The 17,340-nt window shown below is 37.7% G+C and overlaps 1 protein-coding gene across 3 annotated transcripts in view; it reads right to left on the bottom strand.

Annotated features, from left to right (window-relative positions):
• The window catches only part of Sntg1 (syntrophin gamma 1), a 647,228-nt gene that overhangs the window by 135,568 nt on the left and 494,320 nt on the right, over window positions 1-17,340 (bottom strand). For all 3 annotated transcript variants that reach the window (XM_060385900.1, XM_060385899.1, XM_060385901.1), the window contains one exon: window positions 12,271-12,401. In XM_060385900.1, coding sequence (XP_060241883.1) covers window positions 12,271-12,401 — 131 coding nt within the window. The remainder of the gene's footprint in view (window positions 1-12,270; window positions 12,402-17,340) is intronic.

Here is a 17,340-nt window from a genome sequence, read left to right as displayed (position 1 = left end):
ACTGTGTTTCTGAGAACTTGTTTCTTTGTTGTACACCATTCTCTTTGGCCTTCAGATATTTCTGCCTCCACTTCCATACCATTCCCTGCACCCTAAGGAGGGGGTTAAATGGAAAAGTCCCATTTAGTACTGACTGTTTTAAAGTCTCTCTTTCTCTGCACATTACCCAGCTGTGGGCCTTCGTATTTGTTCCCATCAGTGTCAAGAATAAGTTTTTCTGATTATGGCTGCCATGTCACTGATGTATGAGCACAGCAGAATACAGTGAGCAAAACACAAGTATTTGTTTGCCTGAAGCCTCTGGCCTTCCTAGTCTCTGTTTCATGGTCACCAAACCAGTGTTAGAGAGAGATTTCATCTCGTGGAATGGGCCTTAAATCCAATCATATGTTTCTTGCTTGCTCCCACATGCTTTGTGAACCTAGTGCACCAGTACATCTTGGAGGAAGGTCACCATTATAGATAAAATGTTTTATAACTGGGTTATGTTCACTTTTTTTTTCTTTTGGTAGCCTGCAGATTACCTGCCACTACCATGAATGCTATTCAGCAGGGCTGAAGTCTAGTCTTTTCCATGTTCAGTGAGTTGTGTTGGTGCAGGGGCCTTACCATCAGTTTGTGGAGAACAACCAATAATAGTCTTGGCAAAAATCTGAGTGATTTGGAACTTCCCAAGAGAACCTTTGGCCAAGAACTCAATGAGATGTAACCATTTCCTGAACTGGAGGCTTCATTTGTTGACTGGAGATGTTCAGTTAAGTCTTCAGCGCCCTCATTATTTGGTGACTTCATTTATTTATCTCCTTCATGTATATGTTTTAGGAAGTTTATACTGTATTAGGTTTTCATATAACCAGTCAAATCATCCTTAGTTTTAGGTGATTTTTGTTTGTTTGTTTTTCTGTTTGTTTTTGCTCCCCTTATTTCTCCTCTAATCCCATTTCATTCCCTCTCCCCACTTGATCCCATTCTATTTCCCTTTCTCCATCCATAACTAGCTGTTCTATTTCTTTTCCTACGAATATCCACCCTTCATCACTAGTCACTTACACCATACATAATCCCTGCAGATCTACGGATTATAGCTTTCTTATCAAAGGCTTAATAGCTAACATCCTCACATAAGCAAATGCAAATGAGGTCTGGATTACCTCATTCAAAGGGTTGGGGTTTTTTTGTTGTTTTTTGTTTGTTTGTTTGTTTGTCTCCACCTATTTACAAGCAAATTTCATGCTTTAATTTTTTAAACAACTAAATACTCTTCTGTGGTGTAAATGTCCACATTTTCTTCATCCATAGGTCGGTATCTAGTCTGTTCCGGTTTCTAGCTATTTTAATATTGCTGCTCTATTGCAACAATGAACTTGGTTGAGCAAATGACTCTCTGGTAGGATTAAGCAACCATGGGTAACTTCACATTGCATTTCTTAGTTAATATATACTAGTTGGCATTACCACAAGCAATGGGTAAGTAGTCCCCTTACTCCACATCCTCATAAACTGTCACTTCCTTTGTTGATCTTGGCCATTCTGATAGGTATAAGATGAAATAATAGTTTTGACTTGCATTTCCATGATGAGTAGGTATATTGAACATGTCTTTAGGAGCTCCTCCACCATTTGTGTTTACTCTTTTGATCTTTCTCTGTTTAGACCCGTACTTCCTTTTATATTGGGTTATTTGATCATTTTTTGATGCCCAGTTTTTGAGTTTCCCATGTATTTGAGATATTAGTCCTCTATTGAATGTATAGATGATAAAAATATATTTCCCAGTCTGTAGCTTGCTGCTTTGCTCAAATGATAGTGTTTTTTTTTCCCCGTGCAGAAGCTTTGCAGTTTCACGAGGTCCCACTTACTGATTGTTGTTCTTAGTGTCTGTGCTATTGGTGTTCTGTTCATAAAGTTTTTATCCTGTGCCAATGAGTTCAATGCATTCCCCGCTTTCTCTTCTATCAGAATCAGAGTTTCTGGCCTTACATTGAGATCTTTGACCTGTTCGAAGTTGGGTTTTCTGCAGGGTGATACATATATATCTATTTGCACTCTCCCATGTTTGGCCACCCAGTTTGAGAAGTAGCACTTTTCTGAGGGTGATGGCTTTGTAACACTGCGTGTTGCTGGTTTCCTTACCAAAAACATTAGGAGTCCACAGGTGTGTGGACTTTAATTCTTTAATCATGTCTGAGTCTTTCATTCGATCGTAATGATCAGCTTGTCTGGATTTCTGACACATCCACGCTACTCCCATTGCTTTAGTTATGCTTTAAAACTTTAAACTGGAGGTGGTAATACCTCCATTATTATTATTATTATTATTATTATTATTATTATTATTATTATTCAAGATTGCTTTAGCCATTTTGTTTTATTTAGGGGACTTTCCACATGAAGCTGAAAAATGTCCTTTCAATTTACGTGAAAAACTGTGTTGGAATTTTGATGCAGATTACATTGAATCTGTAGTTGATAAGCTTTGGTGGAATGGCTGTTTTCACTGTATTAACTCTGATTCTTGAGCATATTGTCTTTTAAAATTTCCTGATATCTTCTTCAATTTATTTTTCTTCAGTGTCTTAAACTTTGTGTTATACAAGTCTTTTACTTGTTTATCTGGTTTATTTTTTTGTTTTTGTTTTTGAGTCTATTTTGAAAGATATTATTTCCTGGAATTCTTTCTCAGTCTATTTGTCATTTTTATTTAGAAGGCTGATGGTTTATTTTTTGTGTGTGCTAATTTTGCATCCAGAACTATGCTAAATGTGTTCATTAGCCGTAGAAGTTTCCTGGTAGAATTTTTCGGGTGACTTATTGTGCTATCATATAATGTACAAATAGATACTTTGACGTCTTTCTTTCCAATTTGTCTCCCTTTGATCTCCAGTTGTTTTATTTCTCTAGCTTAGACTTGAAGCTCTATCTGTTTTGTAGAGAGTGGGCTGCCTTATATTGTTCTTTAAATAGTGAAATACTTAAGTTTATCTCCATTTAAATTATTGTTGGCTATGGTCTTCCATTAAATCATCTTTATTACATGGAGGCATATGTCCCTGTACCATTAGTCTCTCCAGGATTTTTAATATAAATGGATGTTGGAACTTGCCAAAGGCCTTTTCTGCATCTAATGAGATGATCATGTGGTTTGGTCTTTCAGCCTCTTTACATGATGTATTACATTTACTAATTTCTGTATCCCAGTATCCTTGGGATAAGGCCTATTTGATCACGGTTAATAATCCTTTGGATATGTTCTTCTGTTCAATCTGCCACTACTTTATTGAGAACTTCTGCATCTATGTTCATAATGGAAACTGCTATGTAATTCTCTTTTTTGTTGTTGTGTATTTAAGTGGATTAGATGCCAGGATTGAACCTGGGTTGAATGATCTGGTCCTGGGTAATTTTTGAAAGGAAGATTTAATTATTGTTTCTGTTTCACTATGGAATATAGGTCTGTTTAAATTGCTAATCTGATCTTGATTTAACTTTGGGAAGTGGTACCTATCAGAGTATGTGAGGATGAGAGAGTCCACAGGAGGGAGGATTGCAGGTCTGCCAAGAGAATCTGTGGACTCCCCGTGGAATGGAGGAAGAAAAGAAAGGGAGGCCCTAGCAGGTCACAAGTCATCTGCATCTGCAAGAGGGCAGGGTAGGAGACTGGAGAACTGCAATTGGTGAAAGAAAAGGAGAATGCAGACGGCCTATCTGTTTCCCTTGCTGGAGTGGCCAATGGATTTTCAAGGAGAGAATCCCTCAGGTGTTAATGACTGAGACAAAGGGATGGGGTCAGAGAAGAAGGCTATAGGAGAACACATACACAAACACTCTCCTGGGAATGGGGGCAAACAAGAAGGAGAGGCAGCATTAGTTGTCTGTGTCAAAGCTCTGAATAATGCAGGAAATTGGAATTTGAGGATGAGGAGGGTGAAGTCCACGTACCTGATTCTCTGGCATGCATGGCTGGCAATTTCCAAGGAGAGACAGTGCTCAAGAGTTTGTGGCTGAGACAAAGGGATGGGGTGAGTGAGGAGTGTATTTATGCACGAAACCATATTTTTTGTATTTTGTAATAGGATTATTGGTGAATCTCATTCAATATTCTTAACTTCCAGAGTTTAAATACAATAGAACAAATGATGTTCCTGCCAAATAATAAAGTAATCGATGGATTTCTGCTTGATTAAAACTCATCAAAATATGCTAATAACTAAGAGTACAGAGAAAAACACAGCCTGGAGACAGATATCAGTTGCCTGGCAGTTGTGAAACTCTGAGTGTGATTCTACATATGCTCCCAAAGAAATGGATGCTACAGTTTCAAATGCACATGATTTTGCATGTCTGAATTTTACATATAATGACAATAAGGATTAAACAGGGTAAAATACCATGGAACAACCCCATAACCTCTGCTTCTTACTGGAACACCCTCTGCATGTGATATTCTGACATGCTTCAGAGTTTTAAGATGGTACATCTTAATCAGGATCTTCAGAAGATAAGAAATAATAATAATCTCTGACAAAAATTAGACTGTGATGTGTTAGTCAACATAACAACAAATGACAGAGAAACACTTGATTTGCAATTAAATATGACAAGTATTACATCACTGATATGTGTGTGTGCGTGTGTGTGTGTGTGTGTGTGTGTGTGTGTGTGTGTGTTTAGGATGTCTTAGCTTTGTAGGCAGAACACCAAACATTTGTGTGTCACTGTGTGCAGCTATTTGTTTTCCTCCTCACAGAGGAGATGGACTTATGATTTCAGCAGCATAGTCTGTGAACTCCATGGAAGGAGGCTTTCAATTCGACTTCACTGGGAGAATAAGCAAACGGTAAATTAGCTCTTGGATCTGAATTGCTGTAAAAATCTATTATGAACAATGTTTTGTTTGTCATTGCTTGTAACTACTGTGTAAACAAGTCTAATTAATTCAGTAGCTAAAACTCATTGTGATGAGGAATCATGAAAATAAAATTATAGAGTCATTTGGACTCATATAATTCTTTTTGATAGAAATTATGTAATAGAAGTGATACAAACATTTATATAATATAACTGCCTATTTTTAAAAGAAAAGAACTAAATGAAGTAAATGTCCACTTAAAAAAAGCAGGTCTTAATGCAAATATTAGAAGAATACTGATAGCAGAAATTTCAGAGTCTAGTGAAGAATGAATAAAAATCAGATAGATTACTAGCAGGGCATATTTAAATAAACAGACTTATGAAAGCAGTAGTATATCTTTAGCAAACTGAAATATATATCACTAAAGTTTTACAAAATATTGAAAAGGCAAGAAAAGTTCAGACTTCAGTGTGCTAAAAATCTGCAATTTCTAAAAAAAGTAAAATTAATGTATTATATTACAATAAAAGCCATGCTAGTATGAAGTTCAGGACAAATAAAAATAAAACAAATAAAATCCCAAGATAGAAAAAAATAAGTATTATAAATAATTACTTATAAAATTAAGGGAAAATGAAATAGATTGTTACAGTTAATTTGTAGAGAGAAATAACTTTTCTTTAACCATATAAAGGCCTCACAGTTGTAAACAGTAAAAACAAACAACTTAGCAAATATAGGAATGGAGCAAAGACAAAAATCAGACATTTAATCAAAGTGGAATTTTCTGTTGACAAAGATGATCAAAAGGTGTTTAAGATCATTAGGATGTGCATATTGTGAGGCCTGTCATCACATCCACTGGAATGAAAAGGCATGAAAAAAGTCAAGTCTGGCAATGATGTTGAGAACCAGTGAATTCACTAACCTGACATGTGCACAGTGATGCTAGAAGGACTCACCAAAACCAGAGCTATTTTTTCCAAAGAAATTATCATTTATAAAATCTCACGTCACGATTCATACCATTTGCGTGTTTTACCATTAAGTTCATCAGAAAACGCAAGGTCTTAAAATTAATCATTACTGACAATAGAAACTCCAAGCAAACTATGAGGGTGACCCTAGCTAAGCCTCCTAGCAATGAGGGATATAGAACCTGAAATAGTTCTTTCCTGTAAACAGAACAGACTTCCAATGGAGGTGTTGGGACACCAATCCAACCACAAAACCTTCAGCCTATATTTTTCCTGACTACAAGATGTGCAGAAAAAAGGTAAAACAGAAATTGATGGGATGGCCAACCAATGACTGACCCATCTTGAGACCCATGCCATGAGCGAAAGCCCACCCGTGACACTATTAATGAGATTCTGCTATACTTGCAGACAGGTGCCTAGCATAACTGTCATCTGAGAGACCTCACCCAGCAACTGATGGAAACAAATGCAAAGAACCACAGCCAAACATTAGGCAGAGTTTGGGGGATCCTGTGGAAGAGGGGAATGAAGTATTAAAGAGTATGAGGGATTCAGGATACCACAAGGAAAACTACAGGTCAAATAACCGAGGCCCATTGGTGCCCATAGAGACTGAATCACCAACTAGGGAGAAACTATGGGACAGACCTAGGCACTCTGCCCATATGTAACAGTTGTGCAGCTTGGTCTTCATGTGGAACCCCTAACAACGGAAGCAGGACTGTCTATGACTCTGTTGCCTACCTTTGAATCCCTTTACCCTAACTGAACTGCCTTGTTCAGTCACAATAGGAATAGAGGCCCTAGTCCTACTACAACTTGATAGACCAAGACTGGTTGGTATCCATGGGAGGCCTTCCCTTTTCTGAGGAGGAAGGGAGGACTGGAGGATAGAGGAAGGGGAGAAGAGCTGGAGGGACTAGGAGGAGAGAAAGGAAGGGAAGCTGGGAGTGGGATGTTAAATAAATAAATAAATTAATTAATTAATTAGTAAAAGAGAGCTAAAATGAATAAGGTCATTATTTCAAAAACATAAAACTACTTTGAAAAGATAAAAAAAAATAAAGTATGCTGGACTTTGTGTCACTAGCATACAACATGAGAATTTTTCCTGTGCTACAAATCTGTCTAAACAATTGTCGAGCTATATTTTAGGTAATTGGACTGGAGAATTCGATACTACGATGGAGCAGCTGAGAGTGGCCATTGTCACAGTAAATTCTACCGGAGTGGACGCAGGACTAGCCACAGGATTATCAACATGGATTGCTGCAGCCATGAATCATCTGAAGGAATGGGCGGGCATGGGAGTGTTAGCAGGCCTTCTGGTGTTGGTCTCCTTGGTTTGCCTGTGGTATATATGCAAGATTAGAGTCTCACAACAGTGTGATGCAGCCATGATCATTCAGGCCTTTACAGCCATTGAAGCAGGACATTCTCCCCAAGCATGGTTGGATACCATAAAAAGCTAAAATGATACGCTCAGGATGCGAGGCTAAGCACTGCACTCAGGGTCAGCCGCTTTGGACCCAGCGAAGAGCATGTCTGATTGCATGCGGGTTGATGCCCCAGGTCCCGCCTCTGAGAAAAAGGTATTGGACGGGTCTGATGCTCTTTGGGTGGATGACACCTAAATGAACATCTGTACAAAGTCCCAATTTATTTCTAATATCAGAGATCAGACCTCTACTCTTGCCTGATGCGTCTAAAACAAAAAGGGGGAACTGTAGAGAGCTGCGGAATGCTATGCCTTAAAGATGGAGCTGGTTTCCGCCTTCCACCTTCCCGATGGTGAGTGCTCTCTGTCATGAACAATTCCACATTTGGCTAAGGCTGAGGATCTGGCTTGCTTCCATGTATGTGGACCTATCTGCATTGCCCCCGTGGCACGCCTGGGTTGGCTACCCAGAGGCTATTTAAGCTGTGGGCTGGCTTTCCCCGGGGTCCGAGGATTGTTCAATGTTCCTGAATAAACTGCATTGAAAAAAAAAAAAATAGAGGGAGTATTGAACAGTTGAAAAAGAAAGCTACCTTAACAAATCTCCTGTAAATTACATGAAGCAGCAGGTGATCCAATAAGGCTACATGGTAAATGAGTCTATTAACAGAATGTCATCCAAATGATGAAGTAATGGAGACAAAGAACAGATTTGCAGTTCTGGGACTTAGAAACAGCAAAGGTCGTAGGGCAAAGAACTGCAACAATGTTATGTAAGAAAACAGTGGTTTCATAGGGTAAAGATGTTTAATGTCTTGACTGTACATGTACATACAGAAATATGTACAGGAAACATTAAAACATATGCAACTATGGACAGACATTTTAGAAAACTAAGAATTATTGAAAGAAAGGAGAAATATATGGACATTTACCAGTGAATAGCAATCTGGTTATTAACATGAGTGAGATATAGATAAACTACATTTGAAGGAAAGAAAATAGACATAGAAGCTTTCCCAAAACTAAACAAGCAATTTTAAATTTTAATGTGTCCTATAACCTAACACTAAATATATAGAGCCAATTCATACAAACTAAAGATAGAAATACATAGATGAATCATCAAAATGAGGGGCTGTAACTCAGCCACTCCATATCTTACAATCCATAGTGCGAAATCGTCACAATGCAGAGGATCAGAATACTCATAAATGAATATGCTCAAGTTAAAATATGTAGAGCTTTGCAACAAAATGATAAAAGCCTCTGCTTTTATAAAAACATGTGGCTGGCTTCAGTGGCACACGCCTTTAGTCCCAGCACTGGAGGCAGAGGCAGGCAGCTCTTTGTCAGTTCAAGGCCAGCTTACTCTACAGAGAGTTCCAGGACAGCGAGGTCTACAAGGAAAAATCCCTGTTTCAAACAAACAACAAAAAATAAAAATAAAACAAAGCACTGCCAACAACAAAAATAGGTGGAGTATTTCTTCAAATAATGTACCTTCTGAGAAAACTTGCCTTCAACAAATATCACAGGATTAAAATTATTCAGCATGAAATCATACTAGAAAGCCAAATAAAAAAAATGCTTAAAATTTCTAAGTCCTTTGAAATCTTGAAGTACACCACTCTCTACCTACCTAACCTATGGTTTAAAAGTATCTAGCAGATGAAATGATTATCTATCCAAGTTAATTTTAAATACTGACAAGGAAAAAGTGGCTGCATTCTTCTAAGATTTCCTAAGTCAACTACAGATGCTTGGCATATGGCAATCACTACAAGGTGGACAGGAAAGCCCAATAAATCAAGGGATGTTGGCATTAAGCAATCACAAGATGGAAGTTCCCCTGGGTTTCCATATTGTACCCATCCTGCGGCAGGCCTAGAAAATGCCTCACACACTGGAATGCCACAAACTACATAAATAACATTTCTGAGCTTAATGACAGAAGGAGATATCAACCAACCATATGTCCATCTTTGGAGCCTGACTGACCCAGAGAGCAGCTACAAGCTGTGTGTGTCTGAGCTGATTATAGGCTTCAGCGGAAATAGATAGAAAGCCTTCTTTCCAGAGATGCTCCTCAGACCCTGAGTCATCTCTCTCTCTCTCTCTCTCTCTCTCTCACACACACACACACACACACACACACACAGGCACACAAAGCATAAGGCAAGATATCGAACCAAGAAACAAGTAAAATAAATCAAGGATAAAAAAGCAGAAACTTTTGATTTAAAATCTATGGAAAGAAGGCTTTTGACAAAGCCCCACTTGAGGATTTGATCTTAGCCATTCTGATGGGTGAAAGGAGAAATCTCAGGGTCCTCGTTTTGATTTGCATTTCCCAGATGACTAAGGATGTTAAGCATTTCTTTAAGTGTTTCTCTGCCATTCGATATTCCTCTGTTGGGAATTCTCTGTTTACCTCTGTACCCCATTTTCTTTAATTGGATTACTTGTTTGTTGATGTTTAACTTCTTGAGTTCTTTATATATTCTGGATATTAGCCCTCTGTCAGATATAGGTTTGATGAAGATTCTTTCCCAATCTGTAGGCTGTTTTTTAGTTATGAAGACACTGTCCTTTGCTTTACAGTTTCATGAGGTCCCATTTATTGATTGTTGATCTTAGAGCTTATGCTGTTGGTGTTCTGTTCAGGAAGCTGTCTCCTGTGCTAATGAGTTCAAGGCCCTTTGGCACTTTTTCTTCTAACCGATTTAGTGTGTCTGGTTTTTATGTTGAGGTCTTTGATCCACTTGGACTTTAGTTTCGTGCAGGTTGATAAGTATGGATCTATTTGCATTTTTCTACATGTAAACATCCAGTTAGACCAGCACCATTTGTTGAAGATGCTGTCTTTTTTCCATTGAATGGGAAAAAAATGGAAAAATGGCTTCTTTGTAAAAAATCAAGTATCTATAATTGTGGGGGTTTATTTCTGGGTCTTCTATTTGATTCCATTGATCCACTATTCTATTTCTATGCCAATACCATGCACGCTTTATTATTATTGCTCTGTAGTACAGCTTGGGATATGGGATGGAGTTACCTCAAGATGATCTGTTGTTATACAGGATTGTTTTAGCAATTATGGGTTTTTTGTTTTTCCATATGAAGTTGAGAATTGTTCTTTCAAGGTTTGTAAAGAATTGTGTTGGTATGTTGATGGGAATTGCACTGAATCGAGTGACAATACTTGCTAGAGAGGATGTGAAGAAAGAGGAACCCTCCTCCATTGTTGGTGGGAATGTAAACTTGTACAATCACTTTGGAAATCAATCTGTCACTTTCTCAGACAATTAGGAATAATGCTTCCTCAAGATCCAGCTATACCACTACTAGGAATATGTTCAAAAGATGCTCAAGTACACAACCAGGACATTTGCTCAACCATGTTCATAGGAGCTTTATTCATAATAGCCAGAACTGGAAACAACCTAGATGTCCCTCAAATGAGGAATGGATACAGAAATTGTGATACATTTGTACAATGGAATACTATTCAGCAATTAAAAACAAGAAAATCATGAAATTTGTAGGCAAACAGTGGGACCTAGAAAAGATCATCCTGAGTCAGGTGACCCAGAAGCAGAAAGACACATGTATATACTCACTTATAAGTGGATATTAGACATATAATATGGATAAATATACTAAAATCTGTACACCTAAAGAAGCTAAGCAACAAGAAGGACCGTGGGTAAGATGGGTCAGAAAGGCAAATGGGATGGACATCGGAAGAGGGAGAAAACTGGAAACAGGACAGGAGCCTACAACATAGGACCTCTGAAAGACTCTACCCAGCAGGGAGGGTATCAAAGCAGATGCTGTGACTCATAGCTGAACATTGGACAGAATGCAGGGAATCTTATGAAAGAAATGGGAGATTGAAAGACCTGGAAGGGACAGGAGCTCCACAAGGACAGCAACAGAATCAAAACTTCTGGGCACAGTAGTCTTTTCTGAGACTGATACTCCAACCAAGGACCATGCATGAAAATAACCTAGAACCACTGCACAGATGTAGCCCATGGCAGCTCTTTGTCCAAGTGGGTTCCCTAGTAAGGGGACCATAGGGGCTGTCTCTGACATGAACTCAGTGGCTGGCTCTTTGATCACCTCCCCCTGATGGGGGAGCAGCCTTACCAGGCCACAGAGGAAAACAATGTAGCCACTCCTGATGAGACCTGATAGGCTACGGTCAGATGGAAGGGGAGGAGGACCTCCCCTATCAATGAACTTGGAGAGGGGCATGGGAGGATATAAGTGAGGGAGGGTGGGATTGGGAGGGAGGGAGGGGGCTATAACTGGAATATAAAATGAATAATATGTCATTAATAAAAAAAAGTAAATTTAAAAGGACTTGGAAGGGGGCAGGGAGGAGCTGAGGGAGGGAGGGTGGGATTGGAAGGGAAAGAGGGAGGGAGTACAGCTGGGATACAAGTAAATGACCTGTGATTAAAATAAAAAAATAAAATAAAATAAAGCTAAAAAAGAAAGCCCTCAATCTGCTATTGAATTACAATTCATTCCACATCCCTATCAATACTGAGCATCATGAAAAGAGGCAAAGTAAACCCATTAGTCATTTAAGAAAATAATAATGTGAGCGTGGTAGATGAGGCTACAGACGTCTGCGGCGTTACTCAACGTCTTGTGTTAGATTCTTAACACCACCCAAAAGGATAAATGTGTATCCTGCACAACTACTTTGAAAATGCAACAAGTCATTAACATTAACTCAAGAAAAATATAGATTCCAATACAGTATTACACACACCAGATCCATTGCAATTGCTTATCAGGATTTCCACTGGTTTCGGTCCCCATATTTATCACATTCTACAGGTTCTACAGTGGGAGAGCGTTCCTTTTAAACTATCTTTCGTACTTTCAAAAACTTGCTAGGATAAGAACGGCACGGTTCATTATGACGAAAATTTGCACATTGGCCTCCCTTTTCCATCAGAGTTTAAAAGCTACAGACTCACCGGCTCAGGTCCGTCCCGGGCACGTACTGGGAGAAGCGGGCGTGCAGTAGGGGAAGGAGCCTGAGATCACACCACCGCTTCTCCCATCGCAGGCCTGGAGATGTGGGCCACGAGGAGCAGGAAAGCGTGTCCTGAAAAGAGCAACACGTTCAGGTTTGTGCTTCTCTGTATACGCAGACCTATCACTGGGGGGCGGGGGAGGGCTAATTTTTTTTCTGAATGTTTTGAATAGTATTGTAGGCCTAAGCAAAGCCCACTCTCCAGCCCAGGTCTCTACTTCAAAATTATTATTAGCAGAGCTCTGTGAAAAGGCTACAACAAACTCACCAAGCGAGCACGTGAAATTTATGGAGGAAGGGGAAGAAAAGCATGAGAGAGTAGAATCTGTCCATGAATGGAAGAAATGAGCAAAATTACCATAGCGGAGAAGCAACAAAAATCTCATGGAAATGAAGTGACTCGTCTAATAGACTAAGAGTTTTGCGTGCCTTCAGGGCTCCAATCACAATCATATTCGCAAATACATTTTAAAGGCCACACGTACATGTAGACGGAGCACGTTCCTTTTGAATCTTGTAAGTACTTCTCAATTAGCTAACGCTCCTGTAAGAATCTATAATGTCCTTCTGTGAGAAATCTTGATCACTGTTTTCATTTCAGTTTCAAAAAGTTTAGATTCCTTTATGTTGCTTTCATGTCATATCAAGGACATGAGTGCTGCTTTATAATTATAGGTGCTTCTGGATTAGTTAGAGATTAAAATACTTTCTGCTAATTTTTGAGATTATAATATAATTATAAAATTCTCCTCTTCCCTTCAAACTCTTCTGTGCACCCCATCCTTCACTTTCATAGTCTGATTAAATGCACAAAACTTTCCAATTAATCGTGTCAGTTCATCTACTGCCCTTCTGTAAGGAGTCATGGGTACATTGCCAAAGAATGGGTATGATTCTTTATTTTCTGTGCCATGGGTAATCAAGTACAGGATTCTGTGCACATGGACATTCCTAAGAAGTTCATTTGCTGAGTCATCCATTCCATGCAAACCAGTGACCACTGATTCATTCTGACTAATACATCCTTGATTCCACAGTAAACGTGTCTTTCACGGGACATTCAACACTTCAAAGCAGATGTAAAACAATGAAAATTGTTTCAGATTTTTTTTCATTGGTTATTTCATATTTTGCTCATATATTTTGGCAGGTTTTTTAACACTGATTTTCCATATTTTATGAATAGTAATCATTTCCTTTGGTTATCGTTTTCTATGAATAAACAAGATAGAAATCTGAAAGAATATTAAATAATTAACATACTGTGATATTGAGGATGATGATAGCCTGTAAGTGGGTATTAATTTATGTGACACTGTTAGGAGTCATAGATCTGAAAATATGTTAAATTTGCAATTTAATAATTCATAAATTAATATAGAAAAGGTAATTTTCTCATTATATACCTGTTTGTAAAAACTATGAAACACACCCAACATCAAGTTTTAAAATTATCAGACCTCTACTATAAATCATACTTACAGTTAAGTGTTTAATACCCTTTAAAATTAAGTTTTACTTATTTTAATTGTGAAAATACACATTTCATGTCTTCTTTTGCTAACAATTATCAATTATTTATGGTAATATATATAGTAGCCTAGAAAACAATAGTTATATGATTTTGAAAAGTACATTTCTTAGAAACTTACTCTATAAAAATAGTTTCCTAAAATATTAACTAAGTACATGTAACAGGCAGAGTTTATATACCGCATGCTTTACAAGAGATTTTTCTCCAACACTTAATATATGTCACATGATGGCTTTAAAAACAACCAAATTACCAAAATAGAACTGCATGTGTAGCAAAATGCTACTCCAGATATTTTTTTTTAAAGAAGTTGGCACAGAAAGTTGACTGAGGTTTAAGGTCGAGGAAAATGTTTTCAAATTTGTGTTCTATGACTATCTGAGTAAGCATATTTCCTTGGACTTGGAAGGAATTTCTTCACTTCACCTCCAAGGAAAGAAATTCAGCATCAGGGGCTTGGCTCAAGGAGACCCAGTCTCAGAAAATCAAGGGATATTTGTGTCCTTGAAATCAGTGACACTTTGTTCTTGAAGAAGTAGACGTTAAAGGGCAGTAAACTAAATTTCATATGTGAAGCTTGATTTCTCTGGGTTTTTAAGTGCCTTCAGAAAATACAGAAAGAATTTTTCAATAAAAATAATAATCAGTTATTCAAAAATTGCTTTAAAATAATACATAGCTATTTAAAATGCAGTTTGGTACCATCTCTGTTTTTAAACACTAGTTAACTATAAGTCTGTGAGTAGGGAGAGTTTCTGGTCTCTTCCTCCTATGTTGACGCTTAGTTACAAGCATGGATGGAAAATTGGATTGGGCCAGTGGCGCTCATGTCTGGTGGCAGAATCAGCATATGCCCCCAAGAGGAAGAGAGCCACATTTGTTTTGTAGCCGCCTGACTTTCAGACTTAGCTATCCCTGTGTTCAGAGAATCCACAGTCCTTTAGCTCTTTTTCTTTTTACACAAAAGGTGATTTTATGTATTAGCTTATAGCTCTGATTTTAAAATTCTGGGGGTCAGAAACCATAATTGGCATCTTTCCTGGAATACCCCAGAAAGTGCCTCTATAGAGGTCAGCAAAACTTTATTTAGTGGAAATACTCAGAAACTTTCTTATTATAAATGTGCTTTACTTGAATTTGAATGCTGATTCTTCTTTAGATCACCACTCTAAGCTTTCATTACTCTACAACGTATCCAGAAATATAGCAGTATTAATGCTAAAAATAGTAACACAATGTGAGTGAACAGTATGGAATGAGTGAGCAGTATGGAATGTTTTTGGCACGTGGTATTCAGAATTCTATACAACTGTCTATGCTGGAAACAGTCAGGCTGCAGAAAAAGAGAAGTGATTACTATGCTCTAATCATAGCTTTCCAAAGAATTACTTATTGTTATTTTCATATAAAGCAATGGAATGAGTTGAAAGCAAACTATCATGATTCCTTTCCTTCAACCTTTCATTCTGACTTCTCGACTTGCCATTAGAAGACATCAAGGACTTTAGACAAACTCTAGATTAAAAACAAACTTTAGATTAAGAACATGACCAAGCAGCTTTCTTCGGCTCTGAAATAGAGGTACTTCTTATAAACATAACTAACACAGAAATTCTACTGTAATTACAAGCAGCAAGGGACCTCTCAGAGGAAACCTGAAAGAGCAGAGAAAGCATATGACAGCTATGTGTTCCATTTCCTCTGTTGGCCATCCAGAGGAAGCCCATCTTAATCCTTCCCCTACCAAATCACACAGCATGCTTGGAGAGAAACTCAGGGACATGTGAATCTCAGACAAACACTTGAAAGGAGCTGTCAGCTATGAAAAGACACAGCTGGTCACATCACTAGCATCATAAAGGAAGAGAATGGGCATTAAGGAAAAAAGGAATTGAGGAAGCATTTATAAAATGGGGAGTGTGGATTAAACAAATGAGGACAGCGAAGCTCAGTGGAACATCACTTGCCTAAGGCCCTAGATCTATCCAAGCAAAACATGCACACACACACACACACACACACCAGACAGAGAAAGAGAGGAGTTGATGATTGGGCAAAGTAAGACACTTTTATAAAACAAAGAGTTGATTAGATCACTGCTCTCTGTGTGTGTGTGTGTGTGTGTGTGCGCCTGTGTGTGTGTGTTTCTCACTTGAAAACTAGGTTTTTAAATCACTCATATCTTTGTGACATCAGGAGATCAGTGTTTTGAGTTTTAATGATTACATAAGTTATTTTTTCTGGTAAATAAAATTAAAAAGAATACTTAATAAACTATACCCAGACACTGTTGATTTGATAAGAGCATTACATTTCCAGCAATAGCCAGAGCTCTTAAAAATGTTCTTCAAAATAGATGGATAGATAGAAAGACAGACAGATAGAGAGGGAGAGGGAGAGAGAGTGGGAGAGATATAGATAGATAGATAGATAGATAGATAGATAGATAGATAGATAAACAGACAGATGTAACCCACCTGAACATCTATGTTATCCAGCTGTGGAATAATATCAATATAATAAGGAGAAACAAATGTTGTTTGGACTTGCCAATGTTCAAAGGCAGTCTTTTGAAATAAACTTCCAAAATTAGGTCAGTAATTTCTTGTAGAGAAATTTATTGGAGATCAGAAAAATAAATTGTGCTACAGGTCAGCTCTGGTAATTTATACATAAATCTACATGTAATCAGAAAGAATAGTTTTCTTTTATTTAGAATGTTTTAAATGTTAAAATAAGAAATTTCAAAAATATTTAATAAAGATGACTAATTTACTCAACATCAATGGACTCAACTCACCAATAAAAAGACACAGACTAACAGAATGGGTGAGGAAACAAGATCCAACATTCTGCTGCATCCAAGAAACGCACCTCTGCAACAAAGATAAATACTACCTCACAGTAAAAGGCTGGAAAAATGTCTTTCAAGCAAACGGACCCAGAAAACAAGCTGGGGTAGTTATCCTAATATCTAATAAAATAGACTTTCAACCAAAATTAATCAAAAAAGATAAGGAGGGACACTACATTCTCATCAAAGGGAAAATCCACCAAGAGGACATCACAATTCAAAAATGATGTGCAAAATAAACACTAAAATGCAATTAAATTCACTAAAACTAATGTGTTAAATATGTTTTATTGAATATATATAATAGTTAACATTCTTTGTTATATCATATGCATATATGATATCATAATGTATAAATTAAATTGGCTCCCCCCTTGCACTAATTTCATGGTATACATAAAGATTGCAAAACATAACAAATGATGGTTATATTTAGCTAACTGGTATCAAAATAAAAGTGATAAAAATCATGTAGTTCATGAAACTCTGTATGGCATGAAATGCTCTGAAAGGATGCTTGATGCTATCACTCTGAGTATTCGCTCCTATTCCAAAGTCTCTGGCACTTACAGAGGATTTACTAAAGCGTGCCTGAGGGAAAGACTGTCATATGAAGCAACTGT

Source organism: Meriones unguiculatus, chromosome 6, assembly GCF_030254825.1.
Source record: "Meriones unguiculatus strain TT.TT164.6M chromosome 6, Bangor_MerUng_6.1, whole genome shotgun sequence".
Lineage (NCBI taxonomy): Eukaryota > Metazoa > Chordata > Mammalia > Rodentia > Muridae > Meriones > Meriones unguiculatus.
The sequence above is the reverse complement of the archived record's forward strand: the minus strand, read 5'-3'. Positions and strand labels throughout refer to the sequence as shown.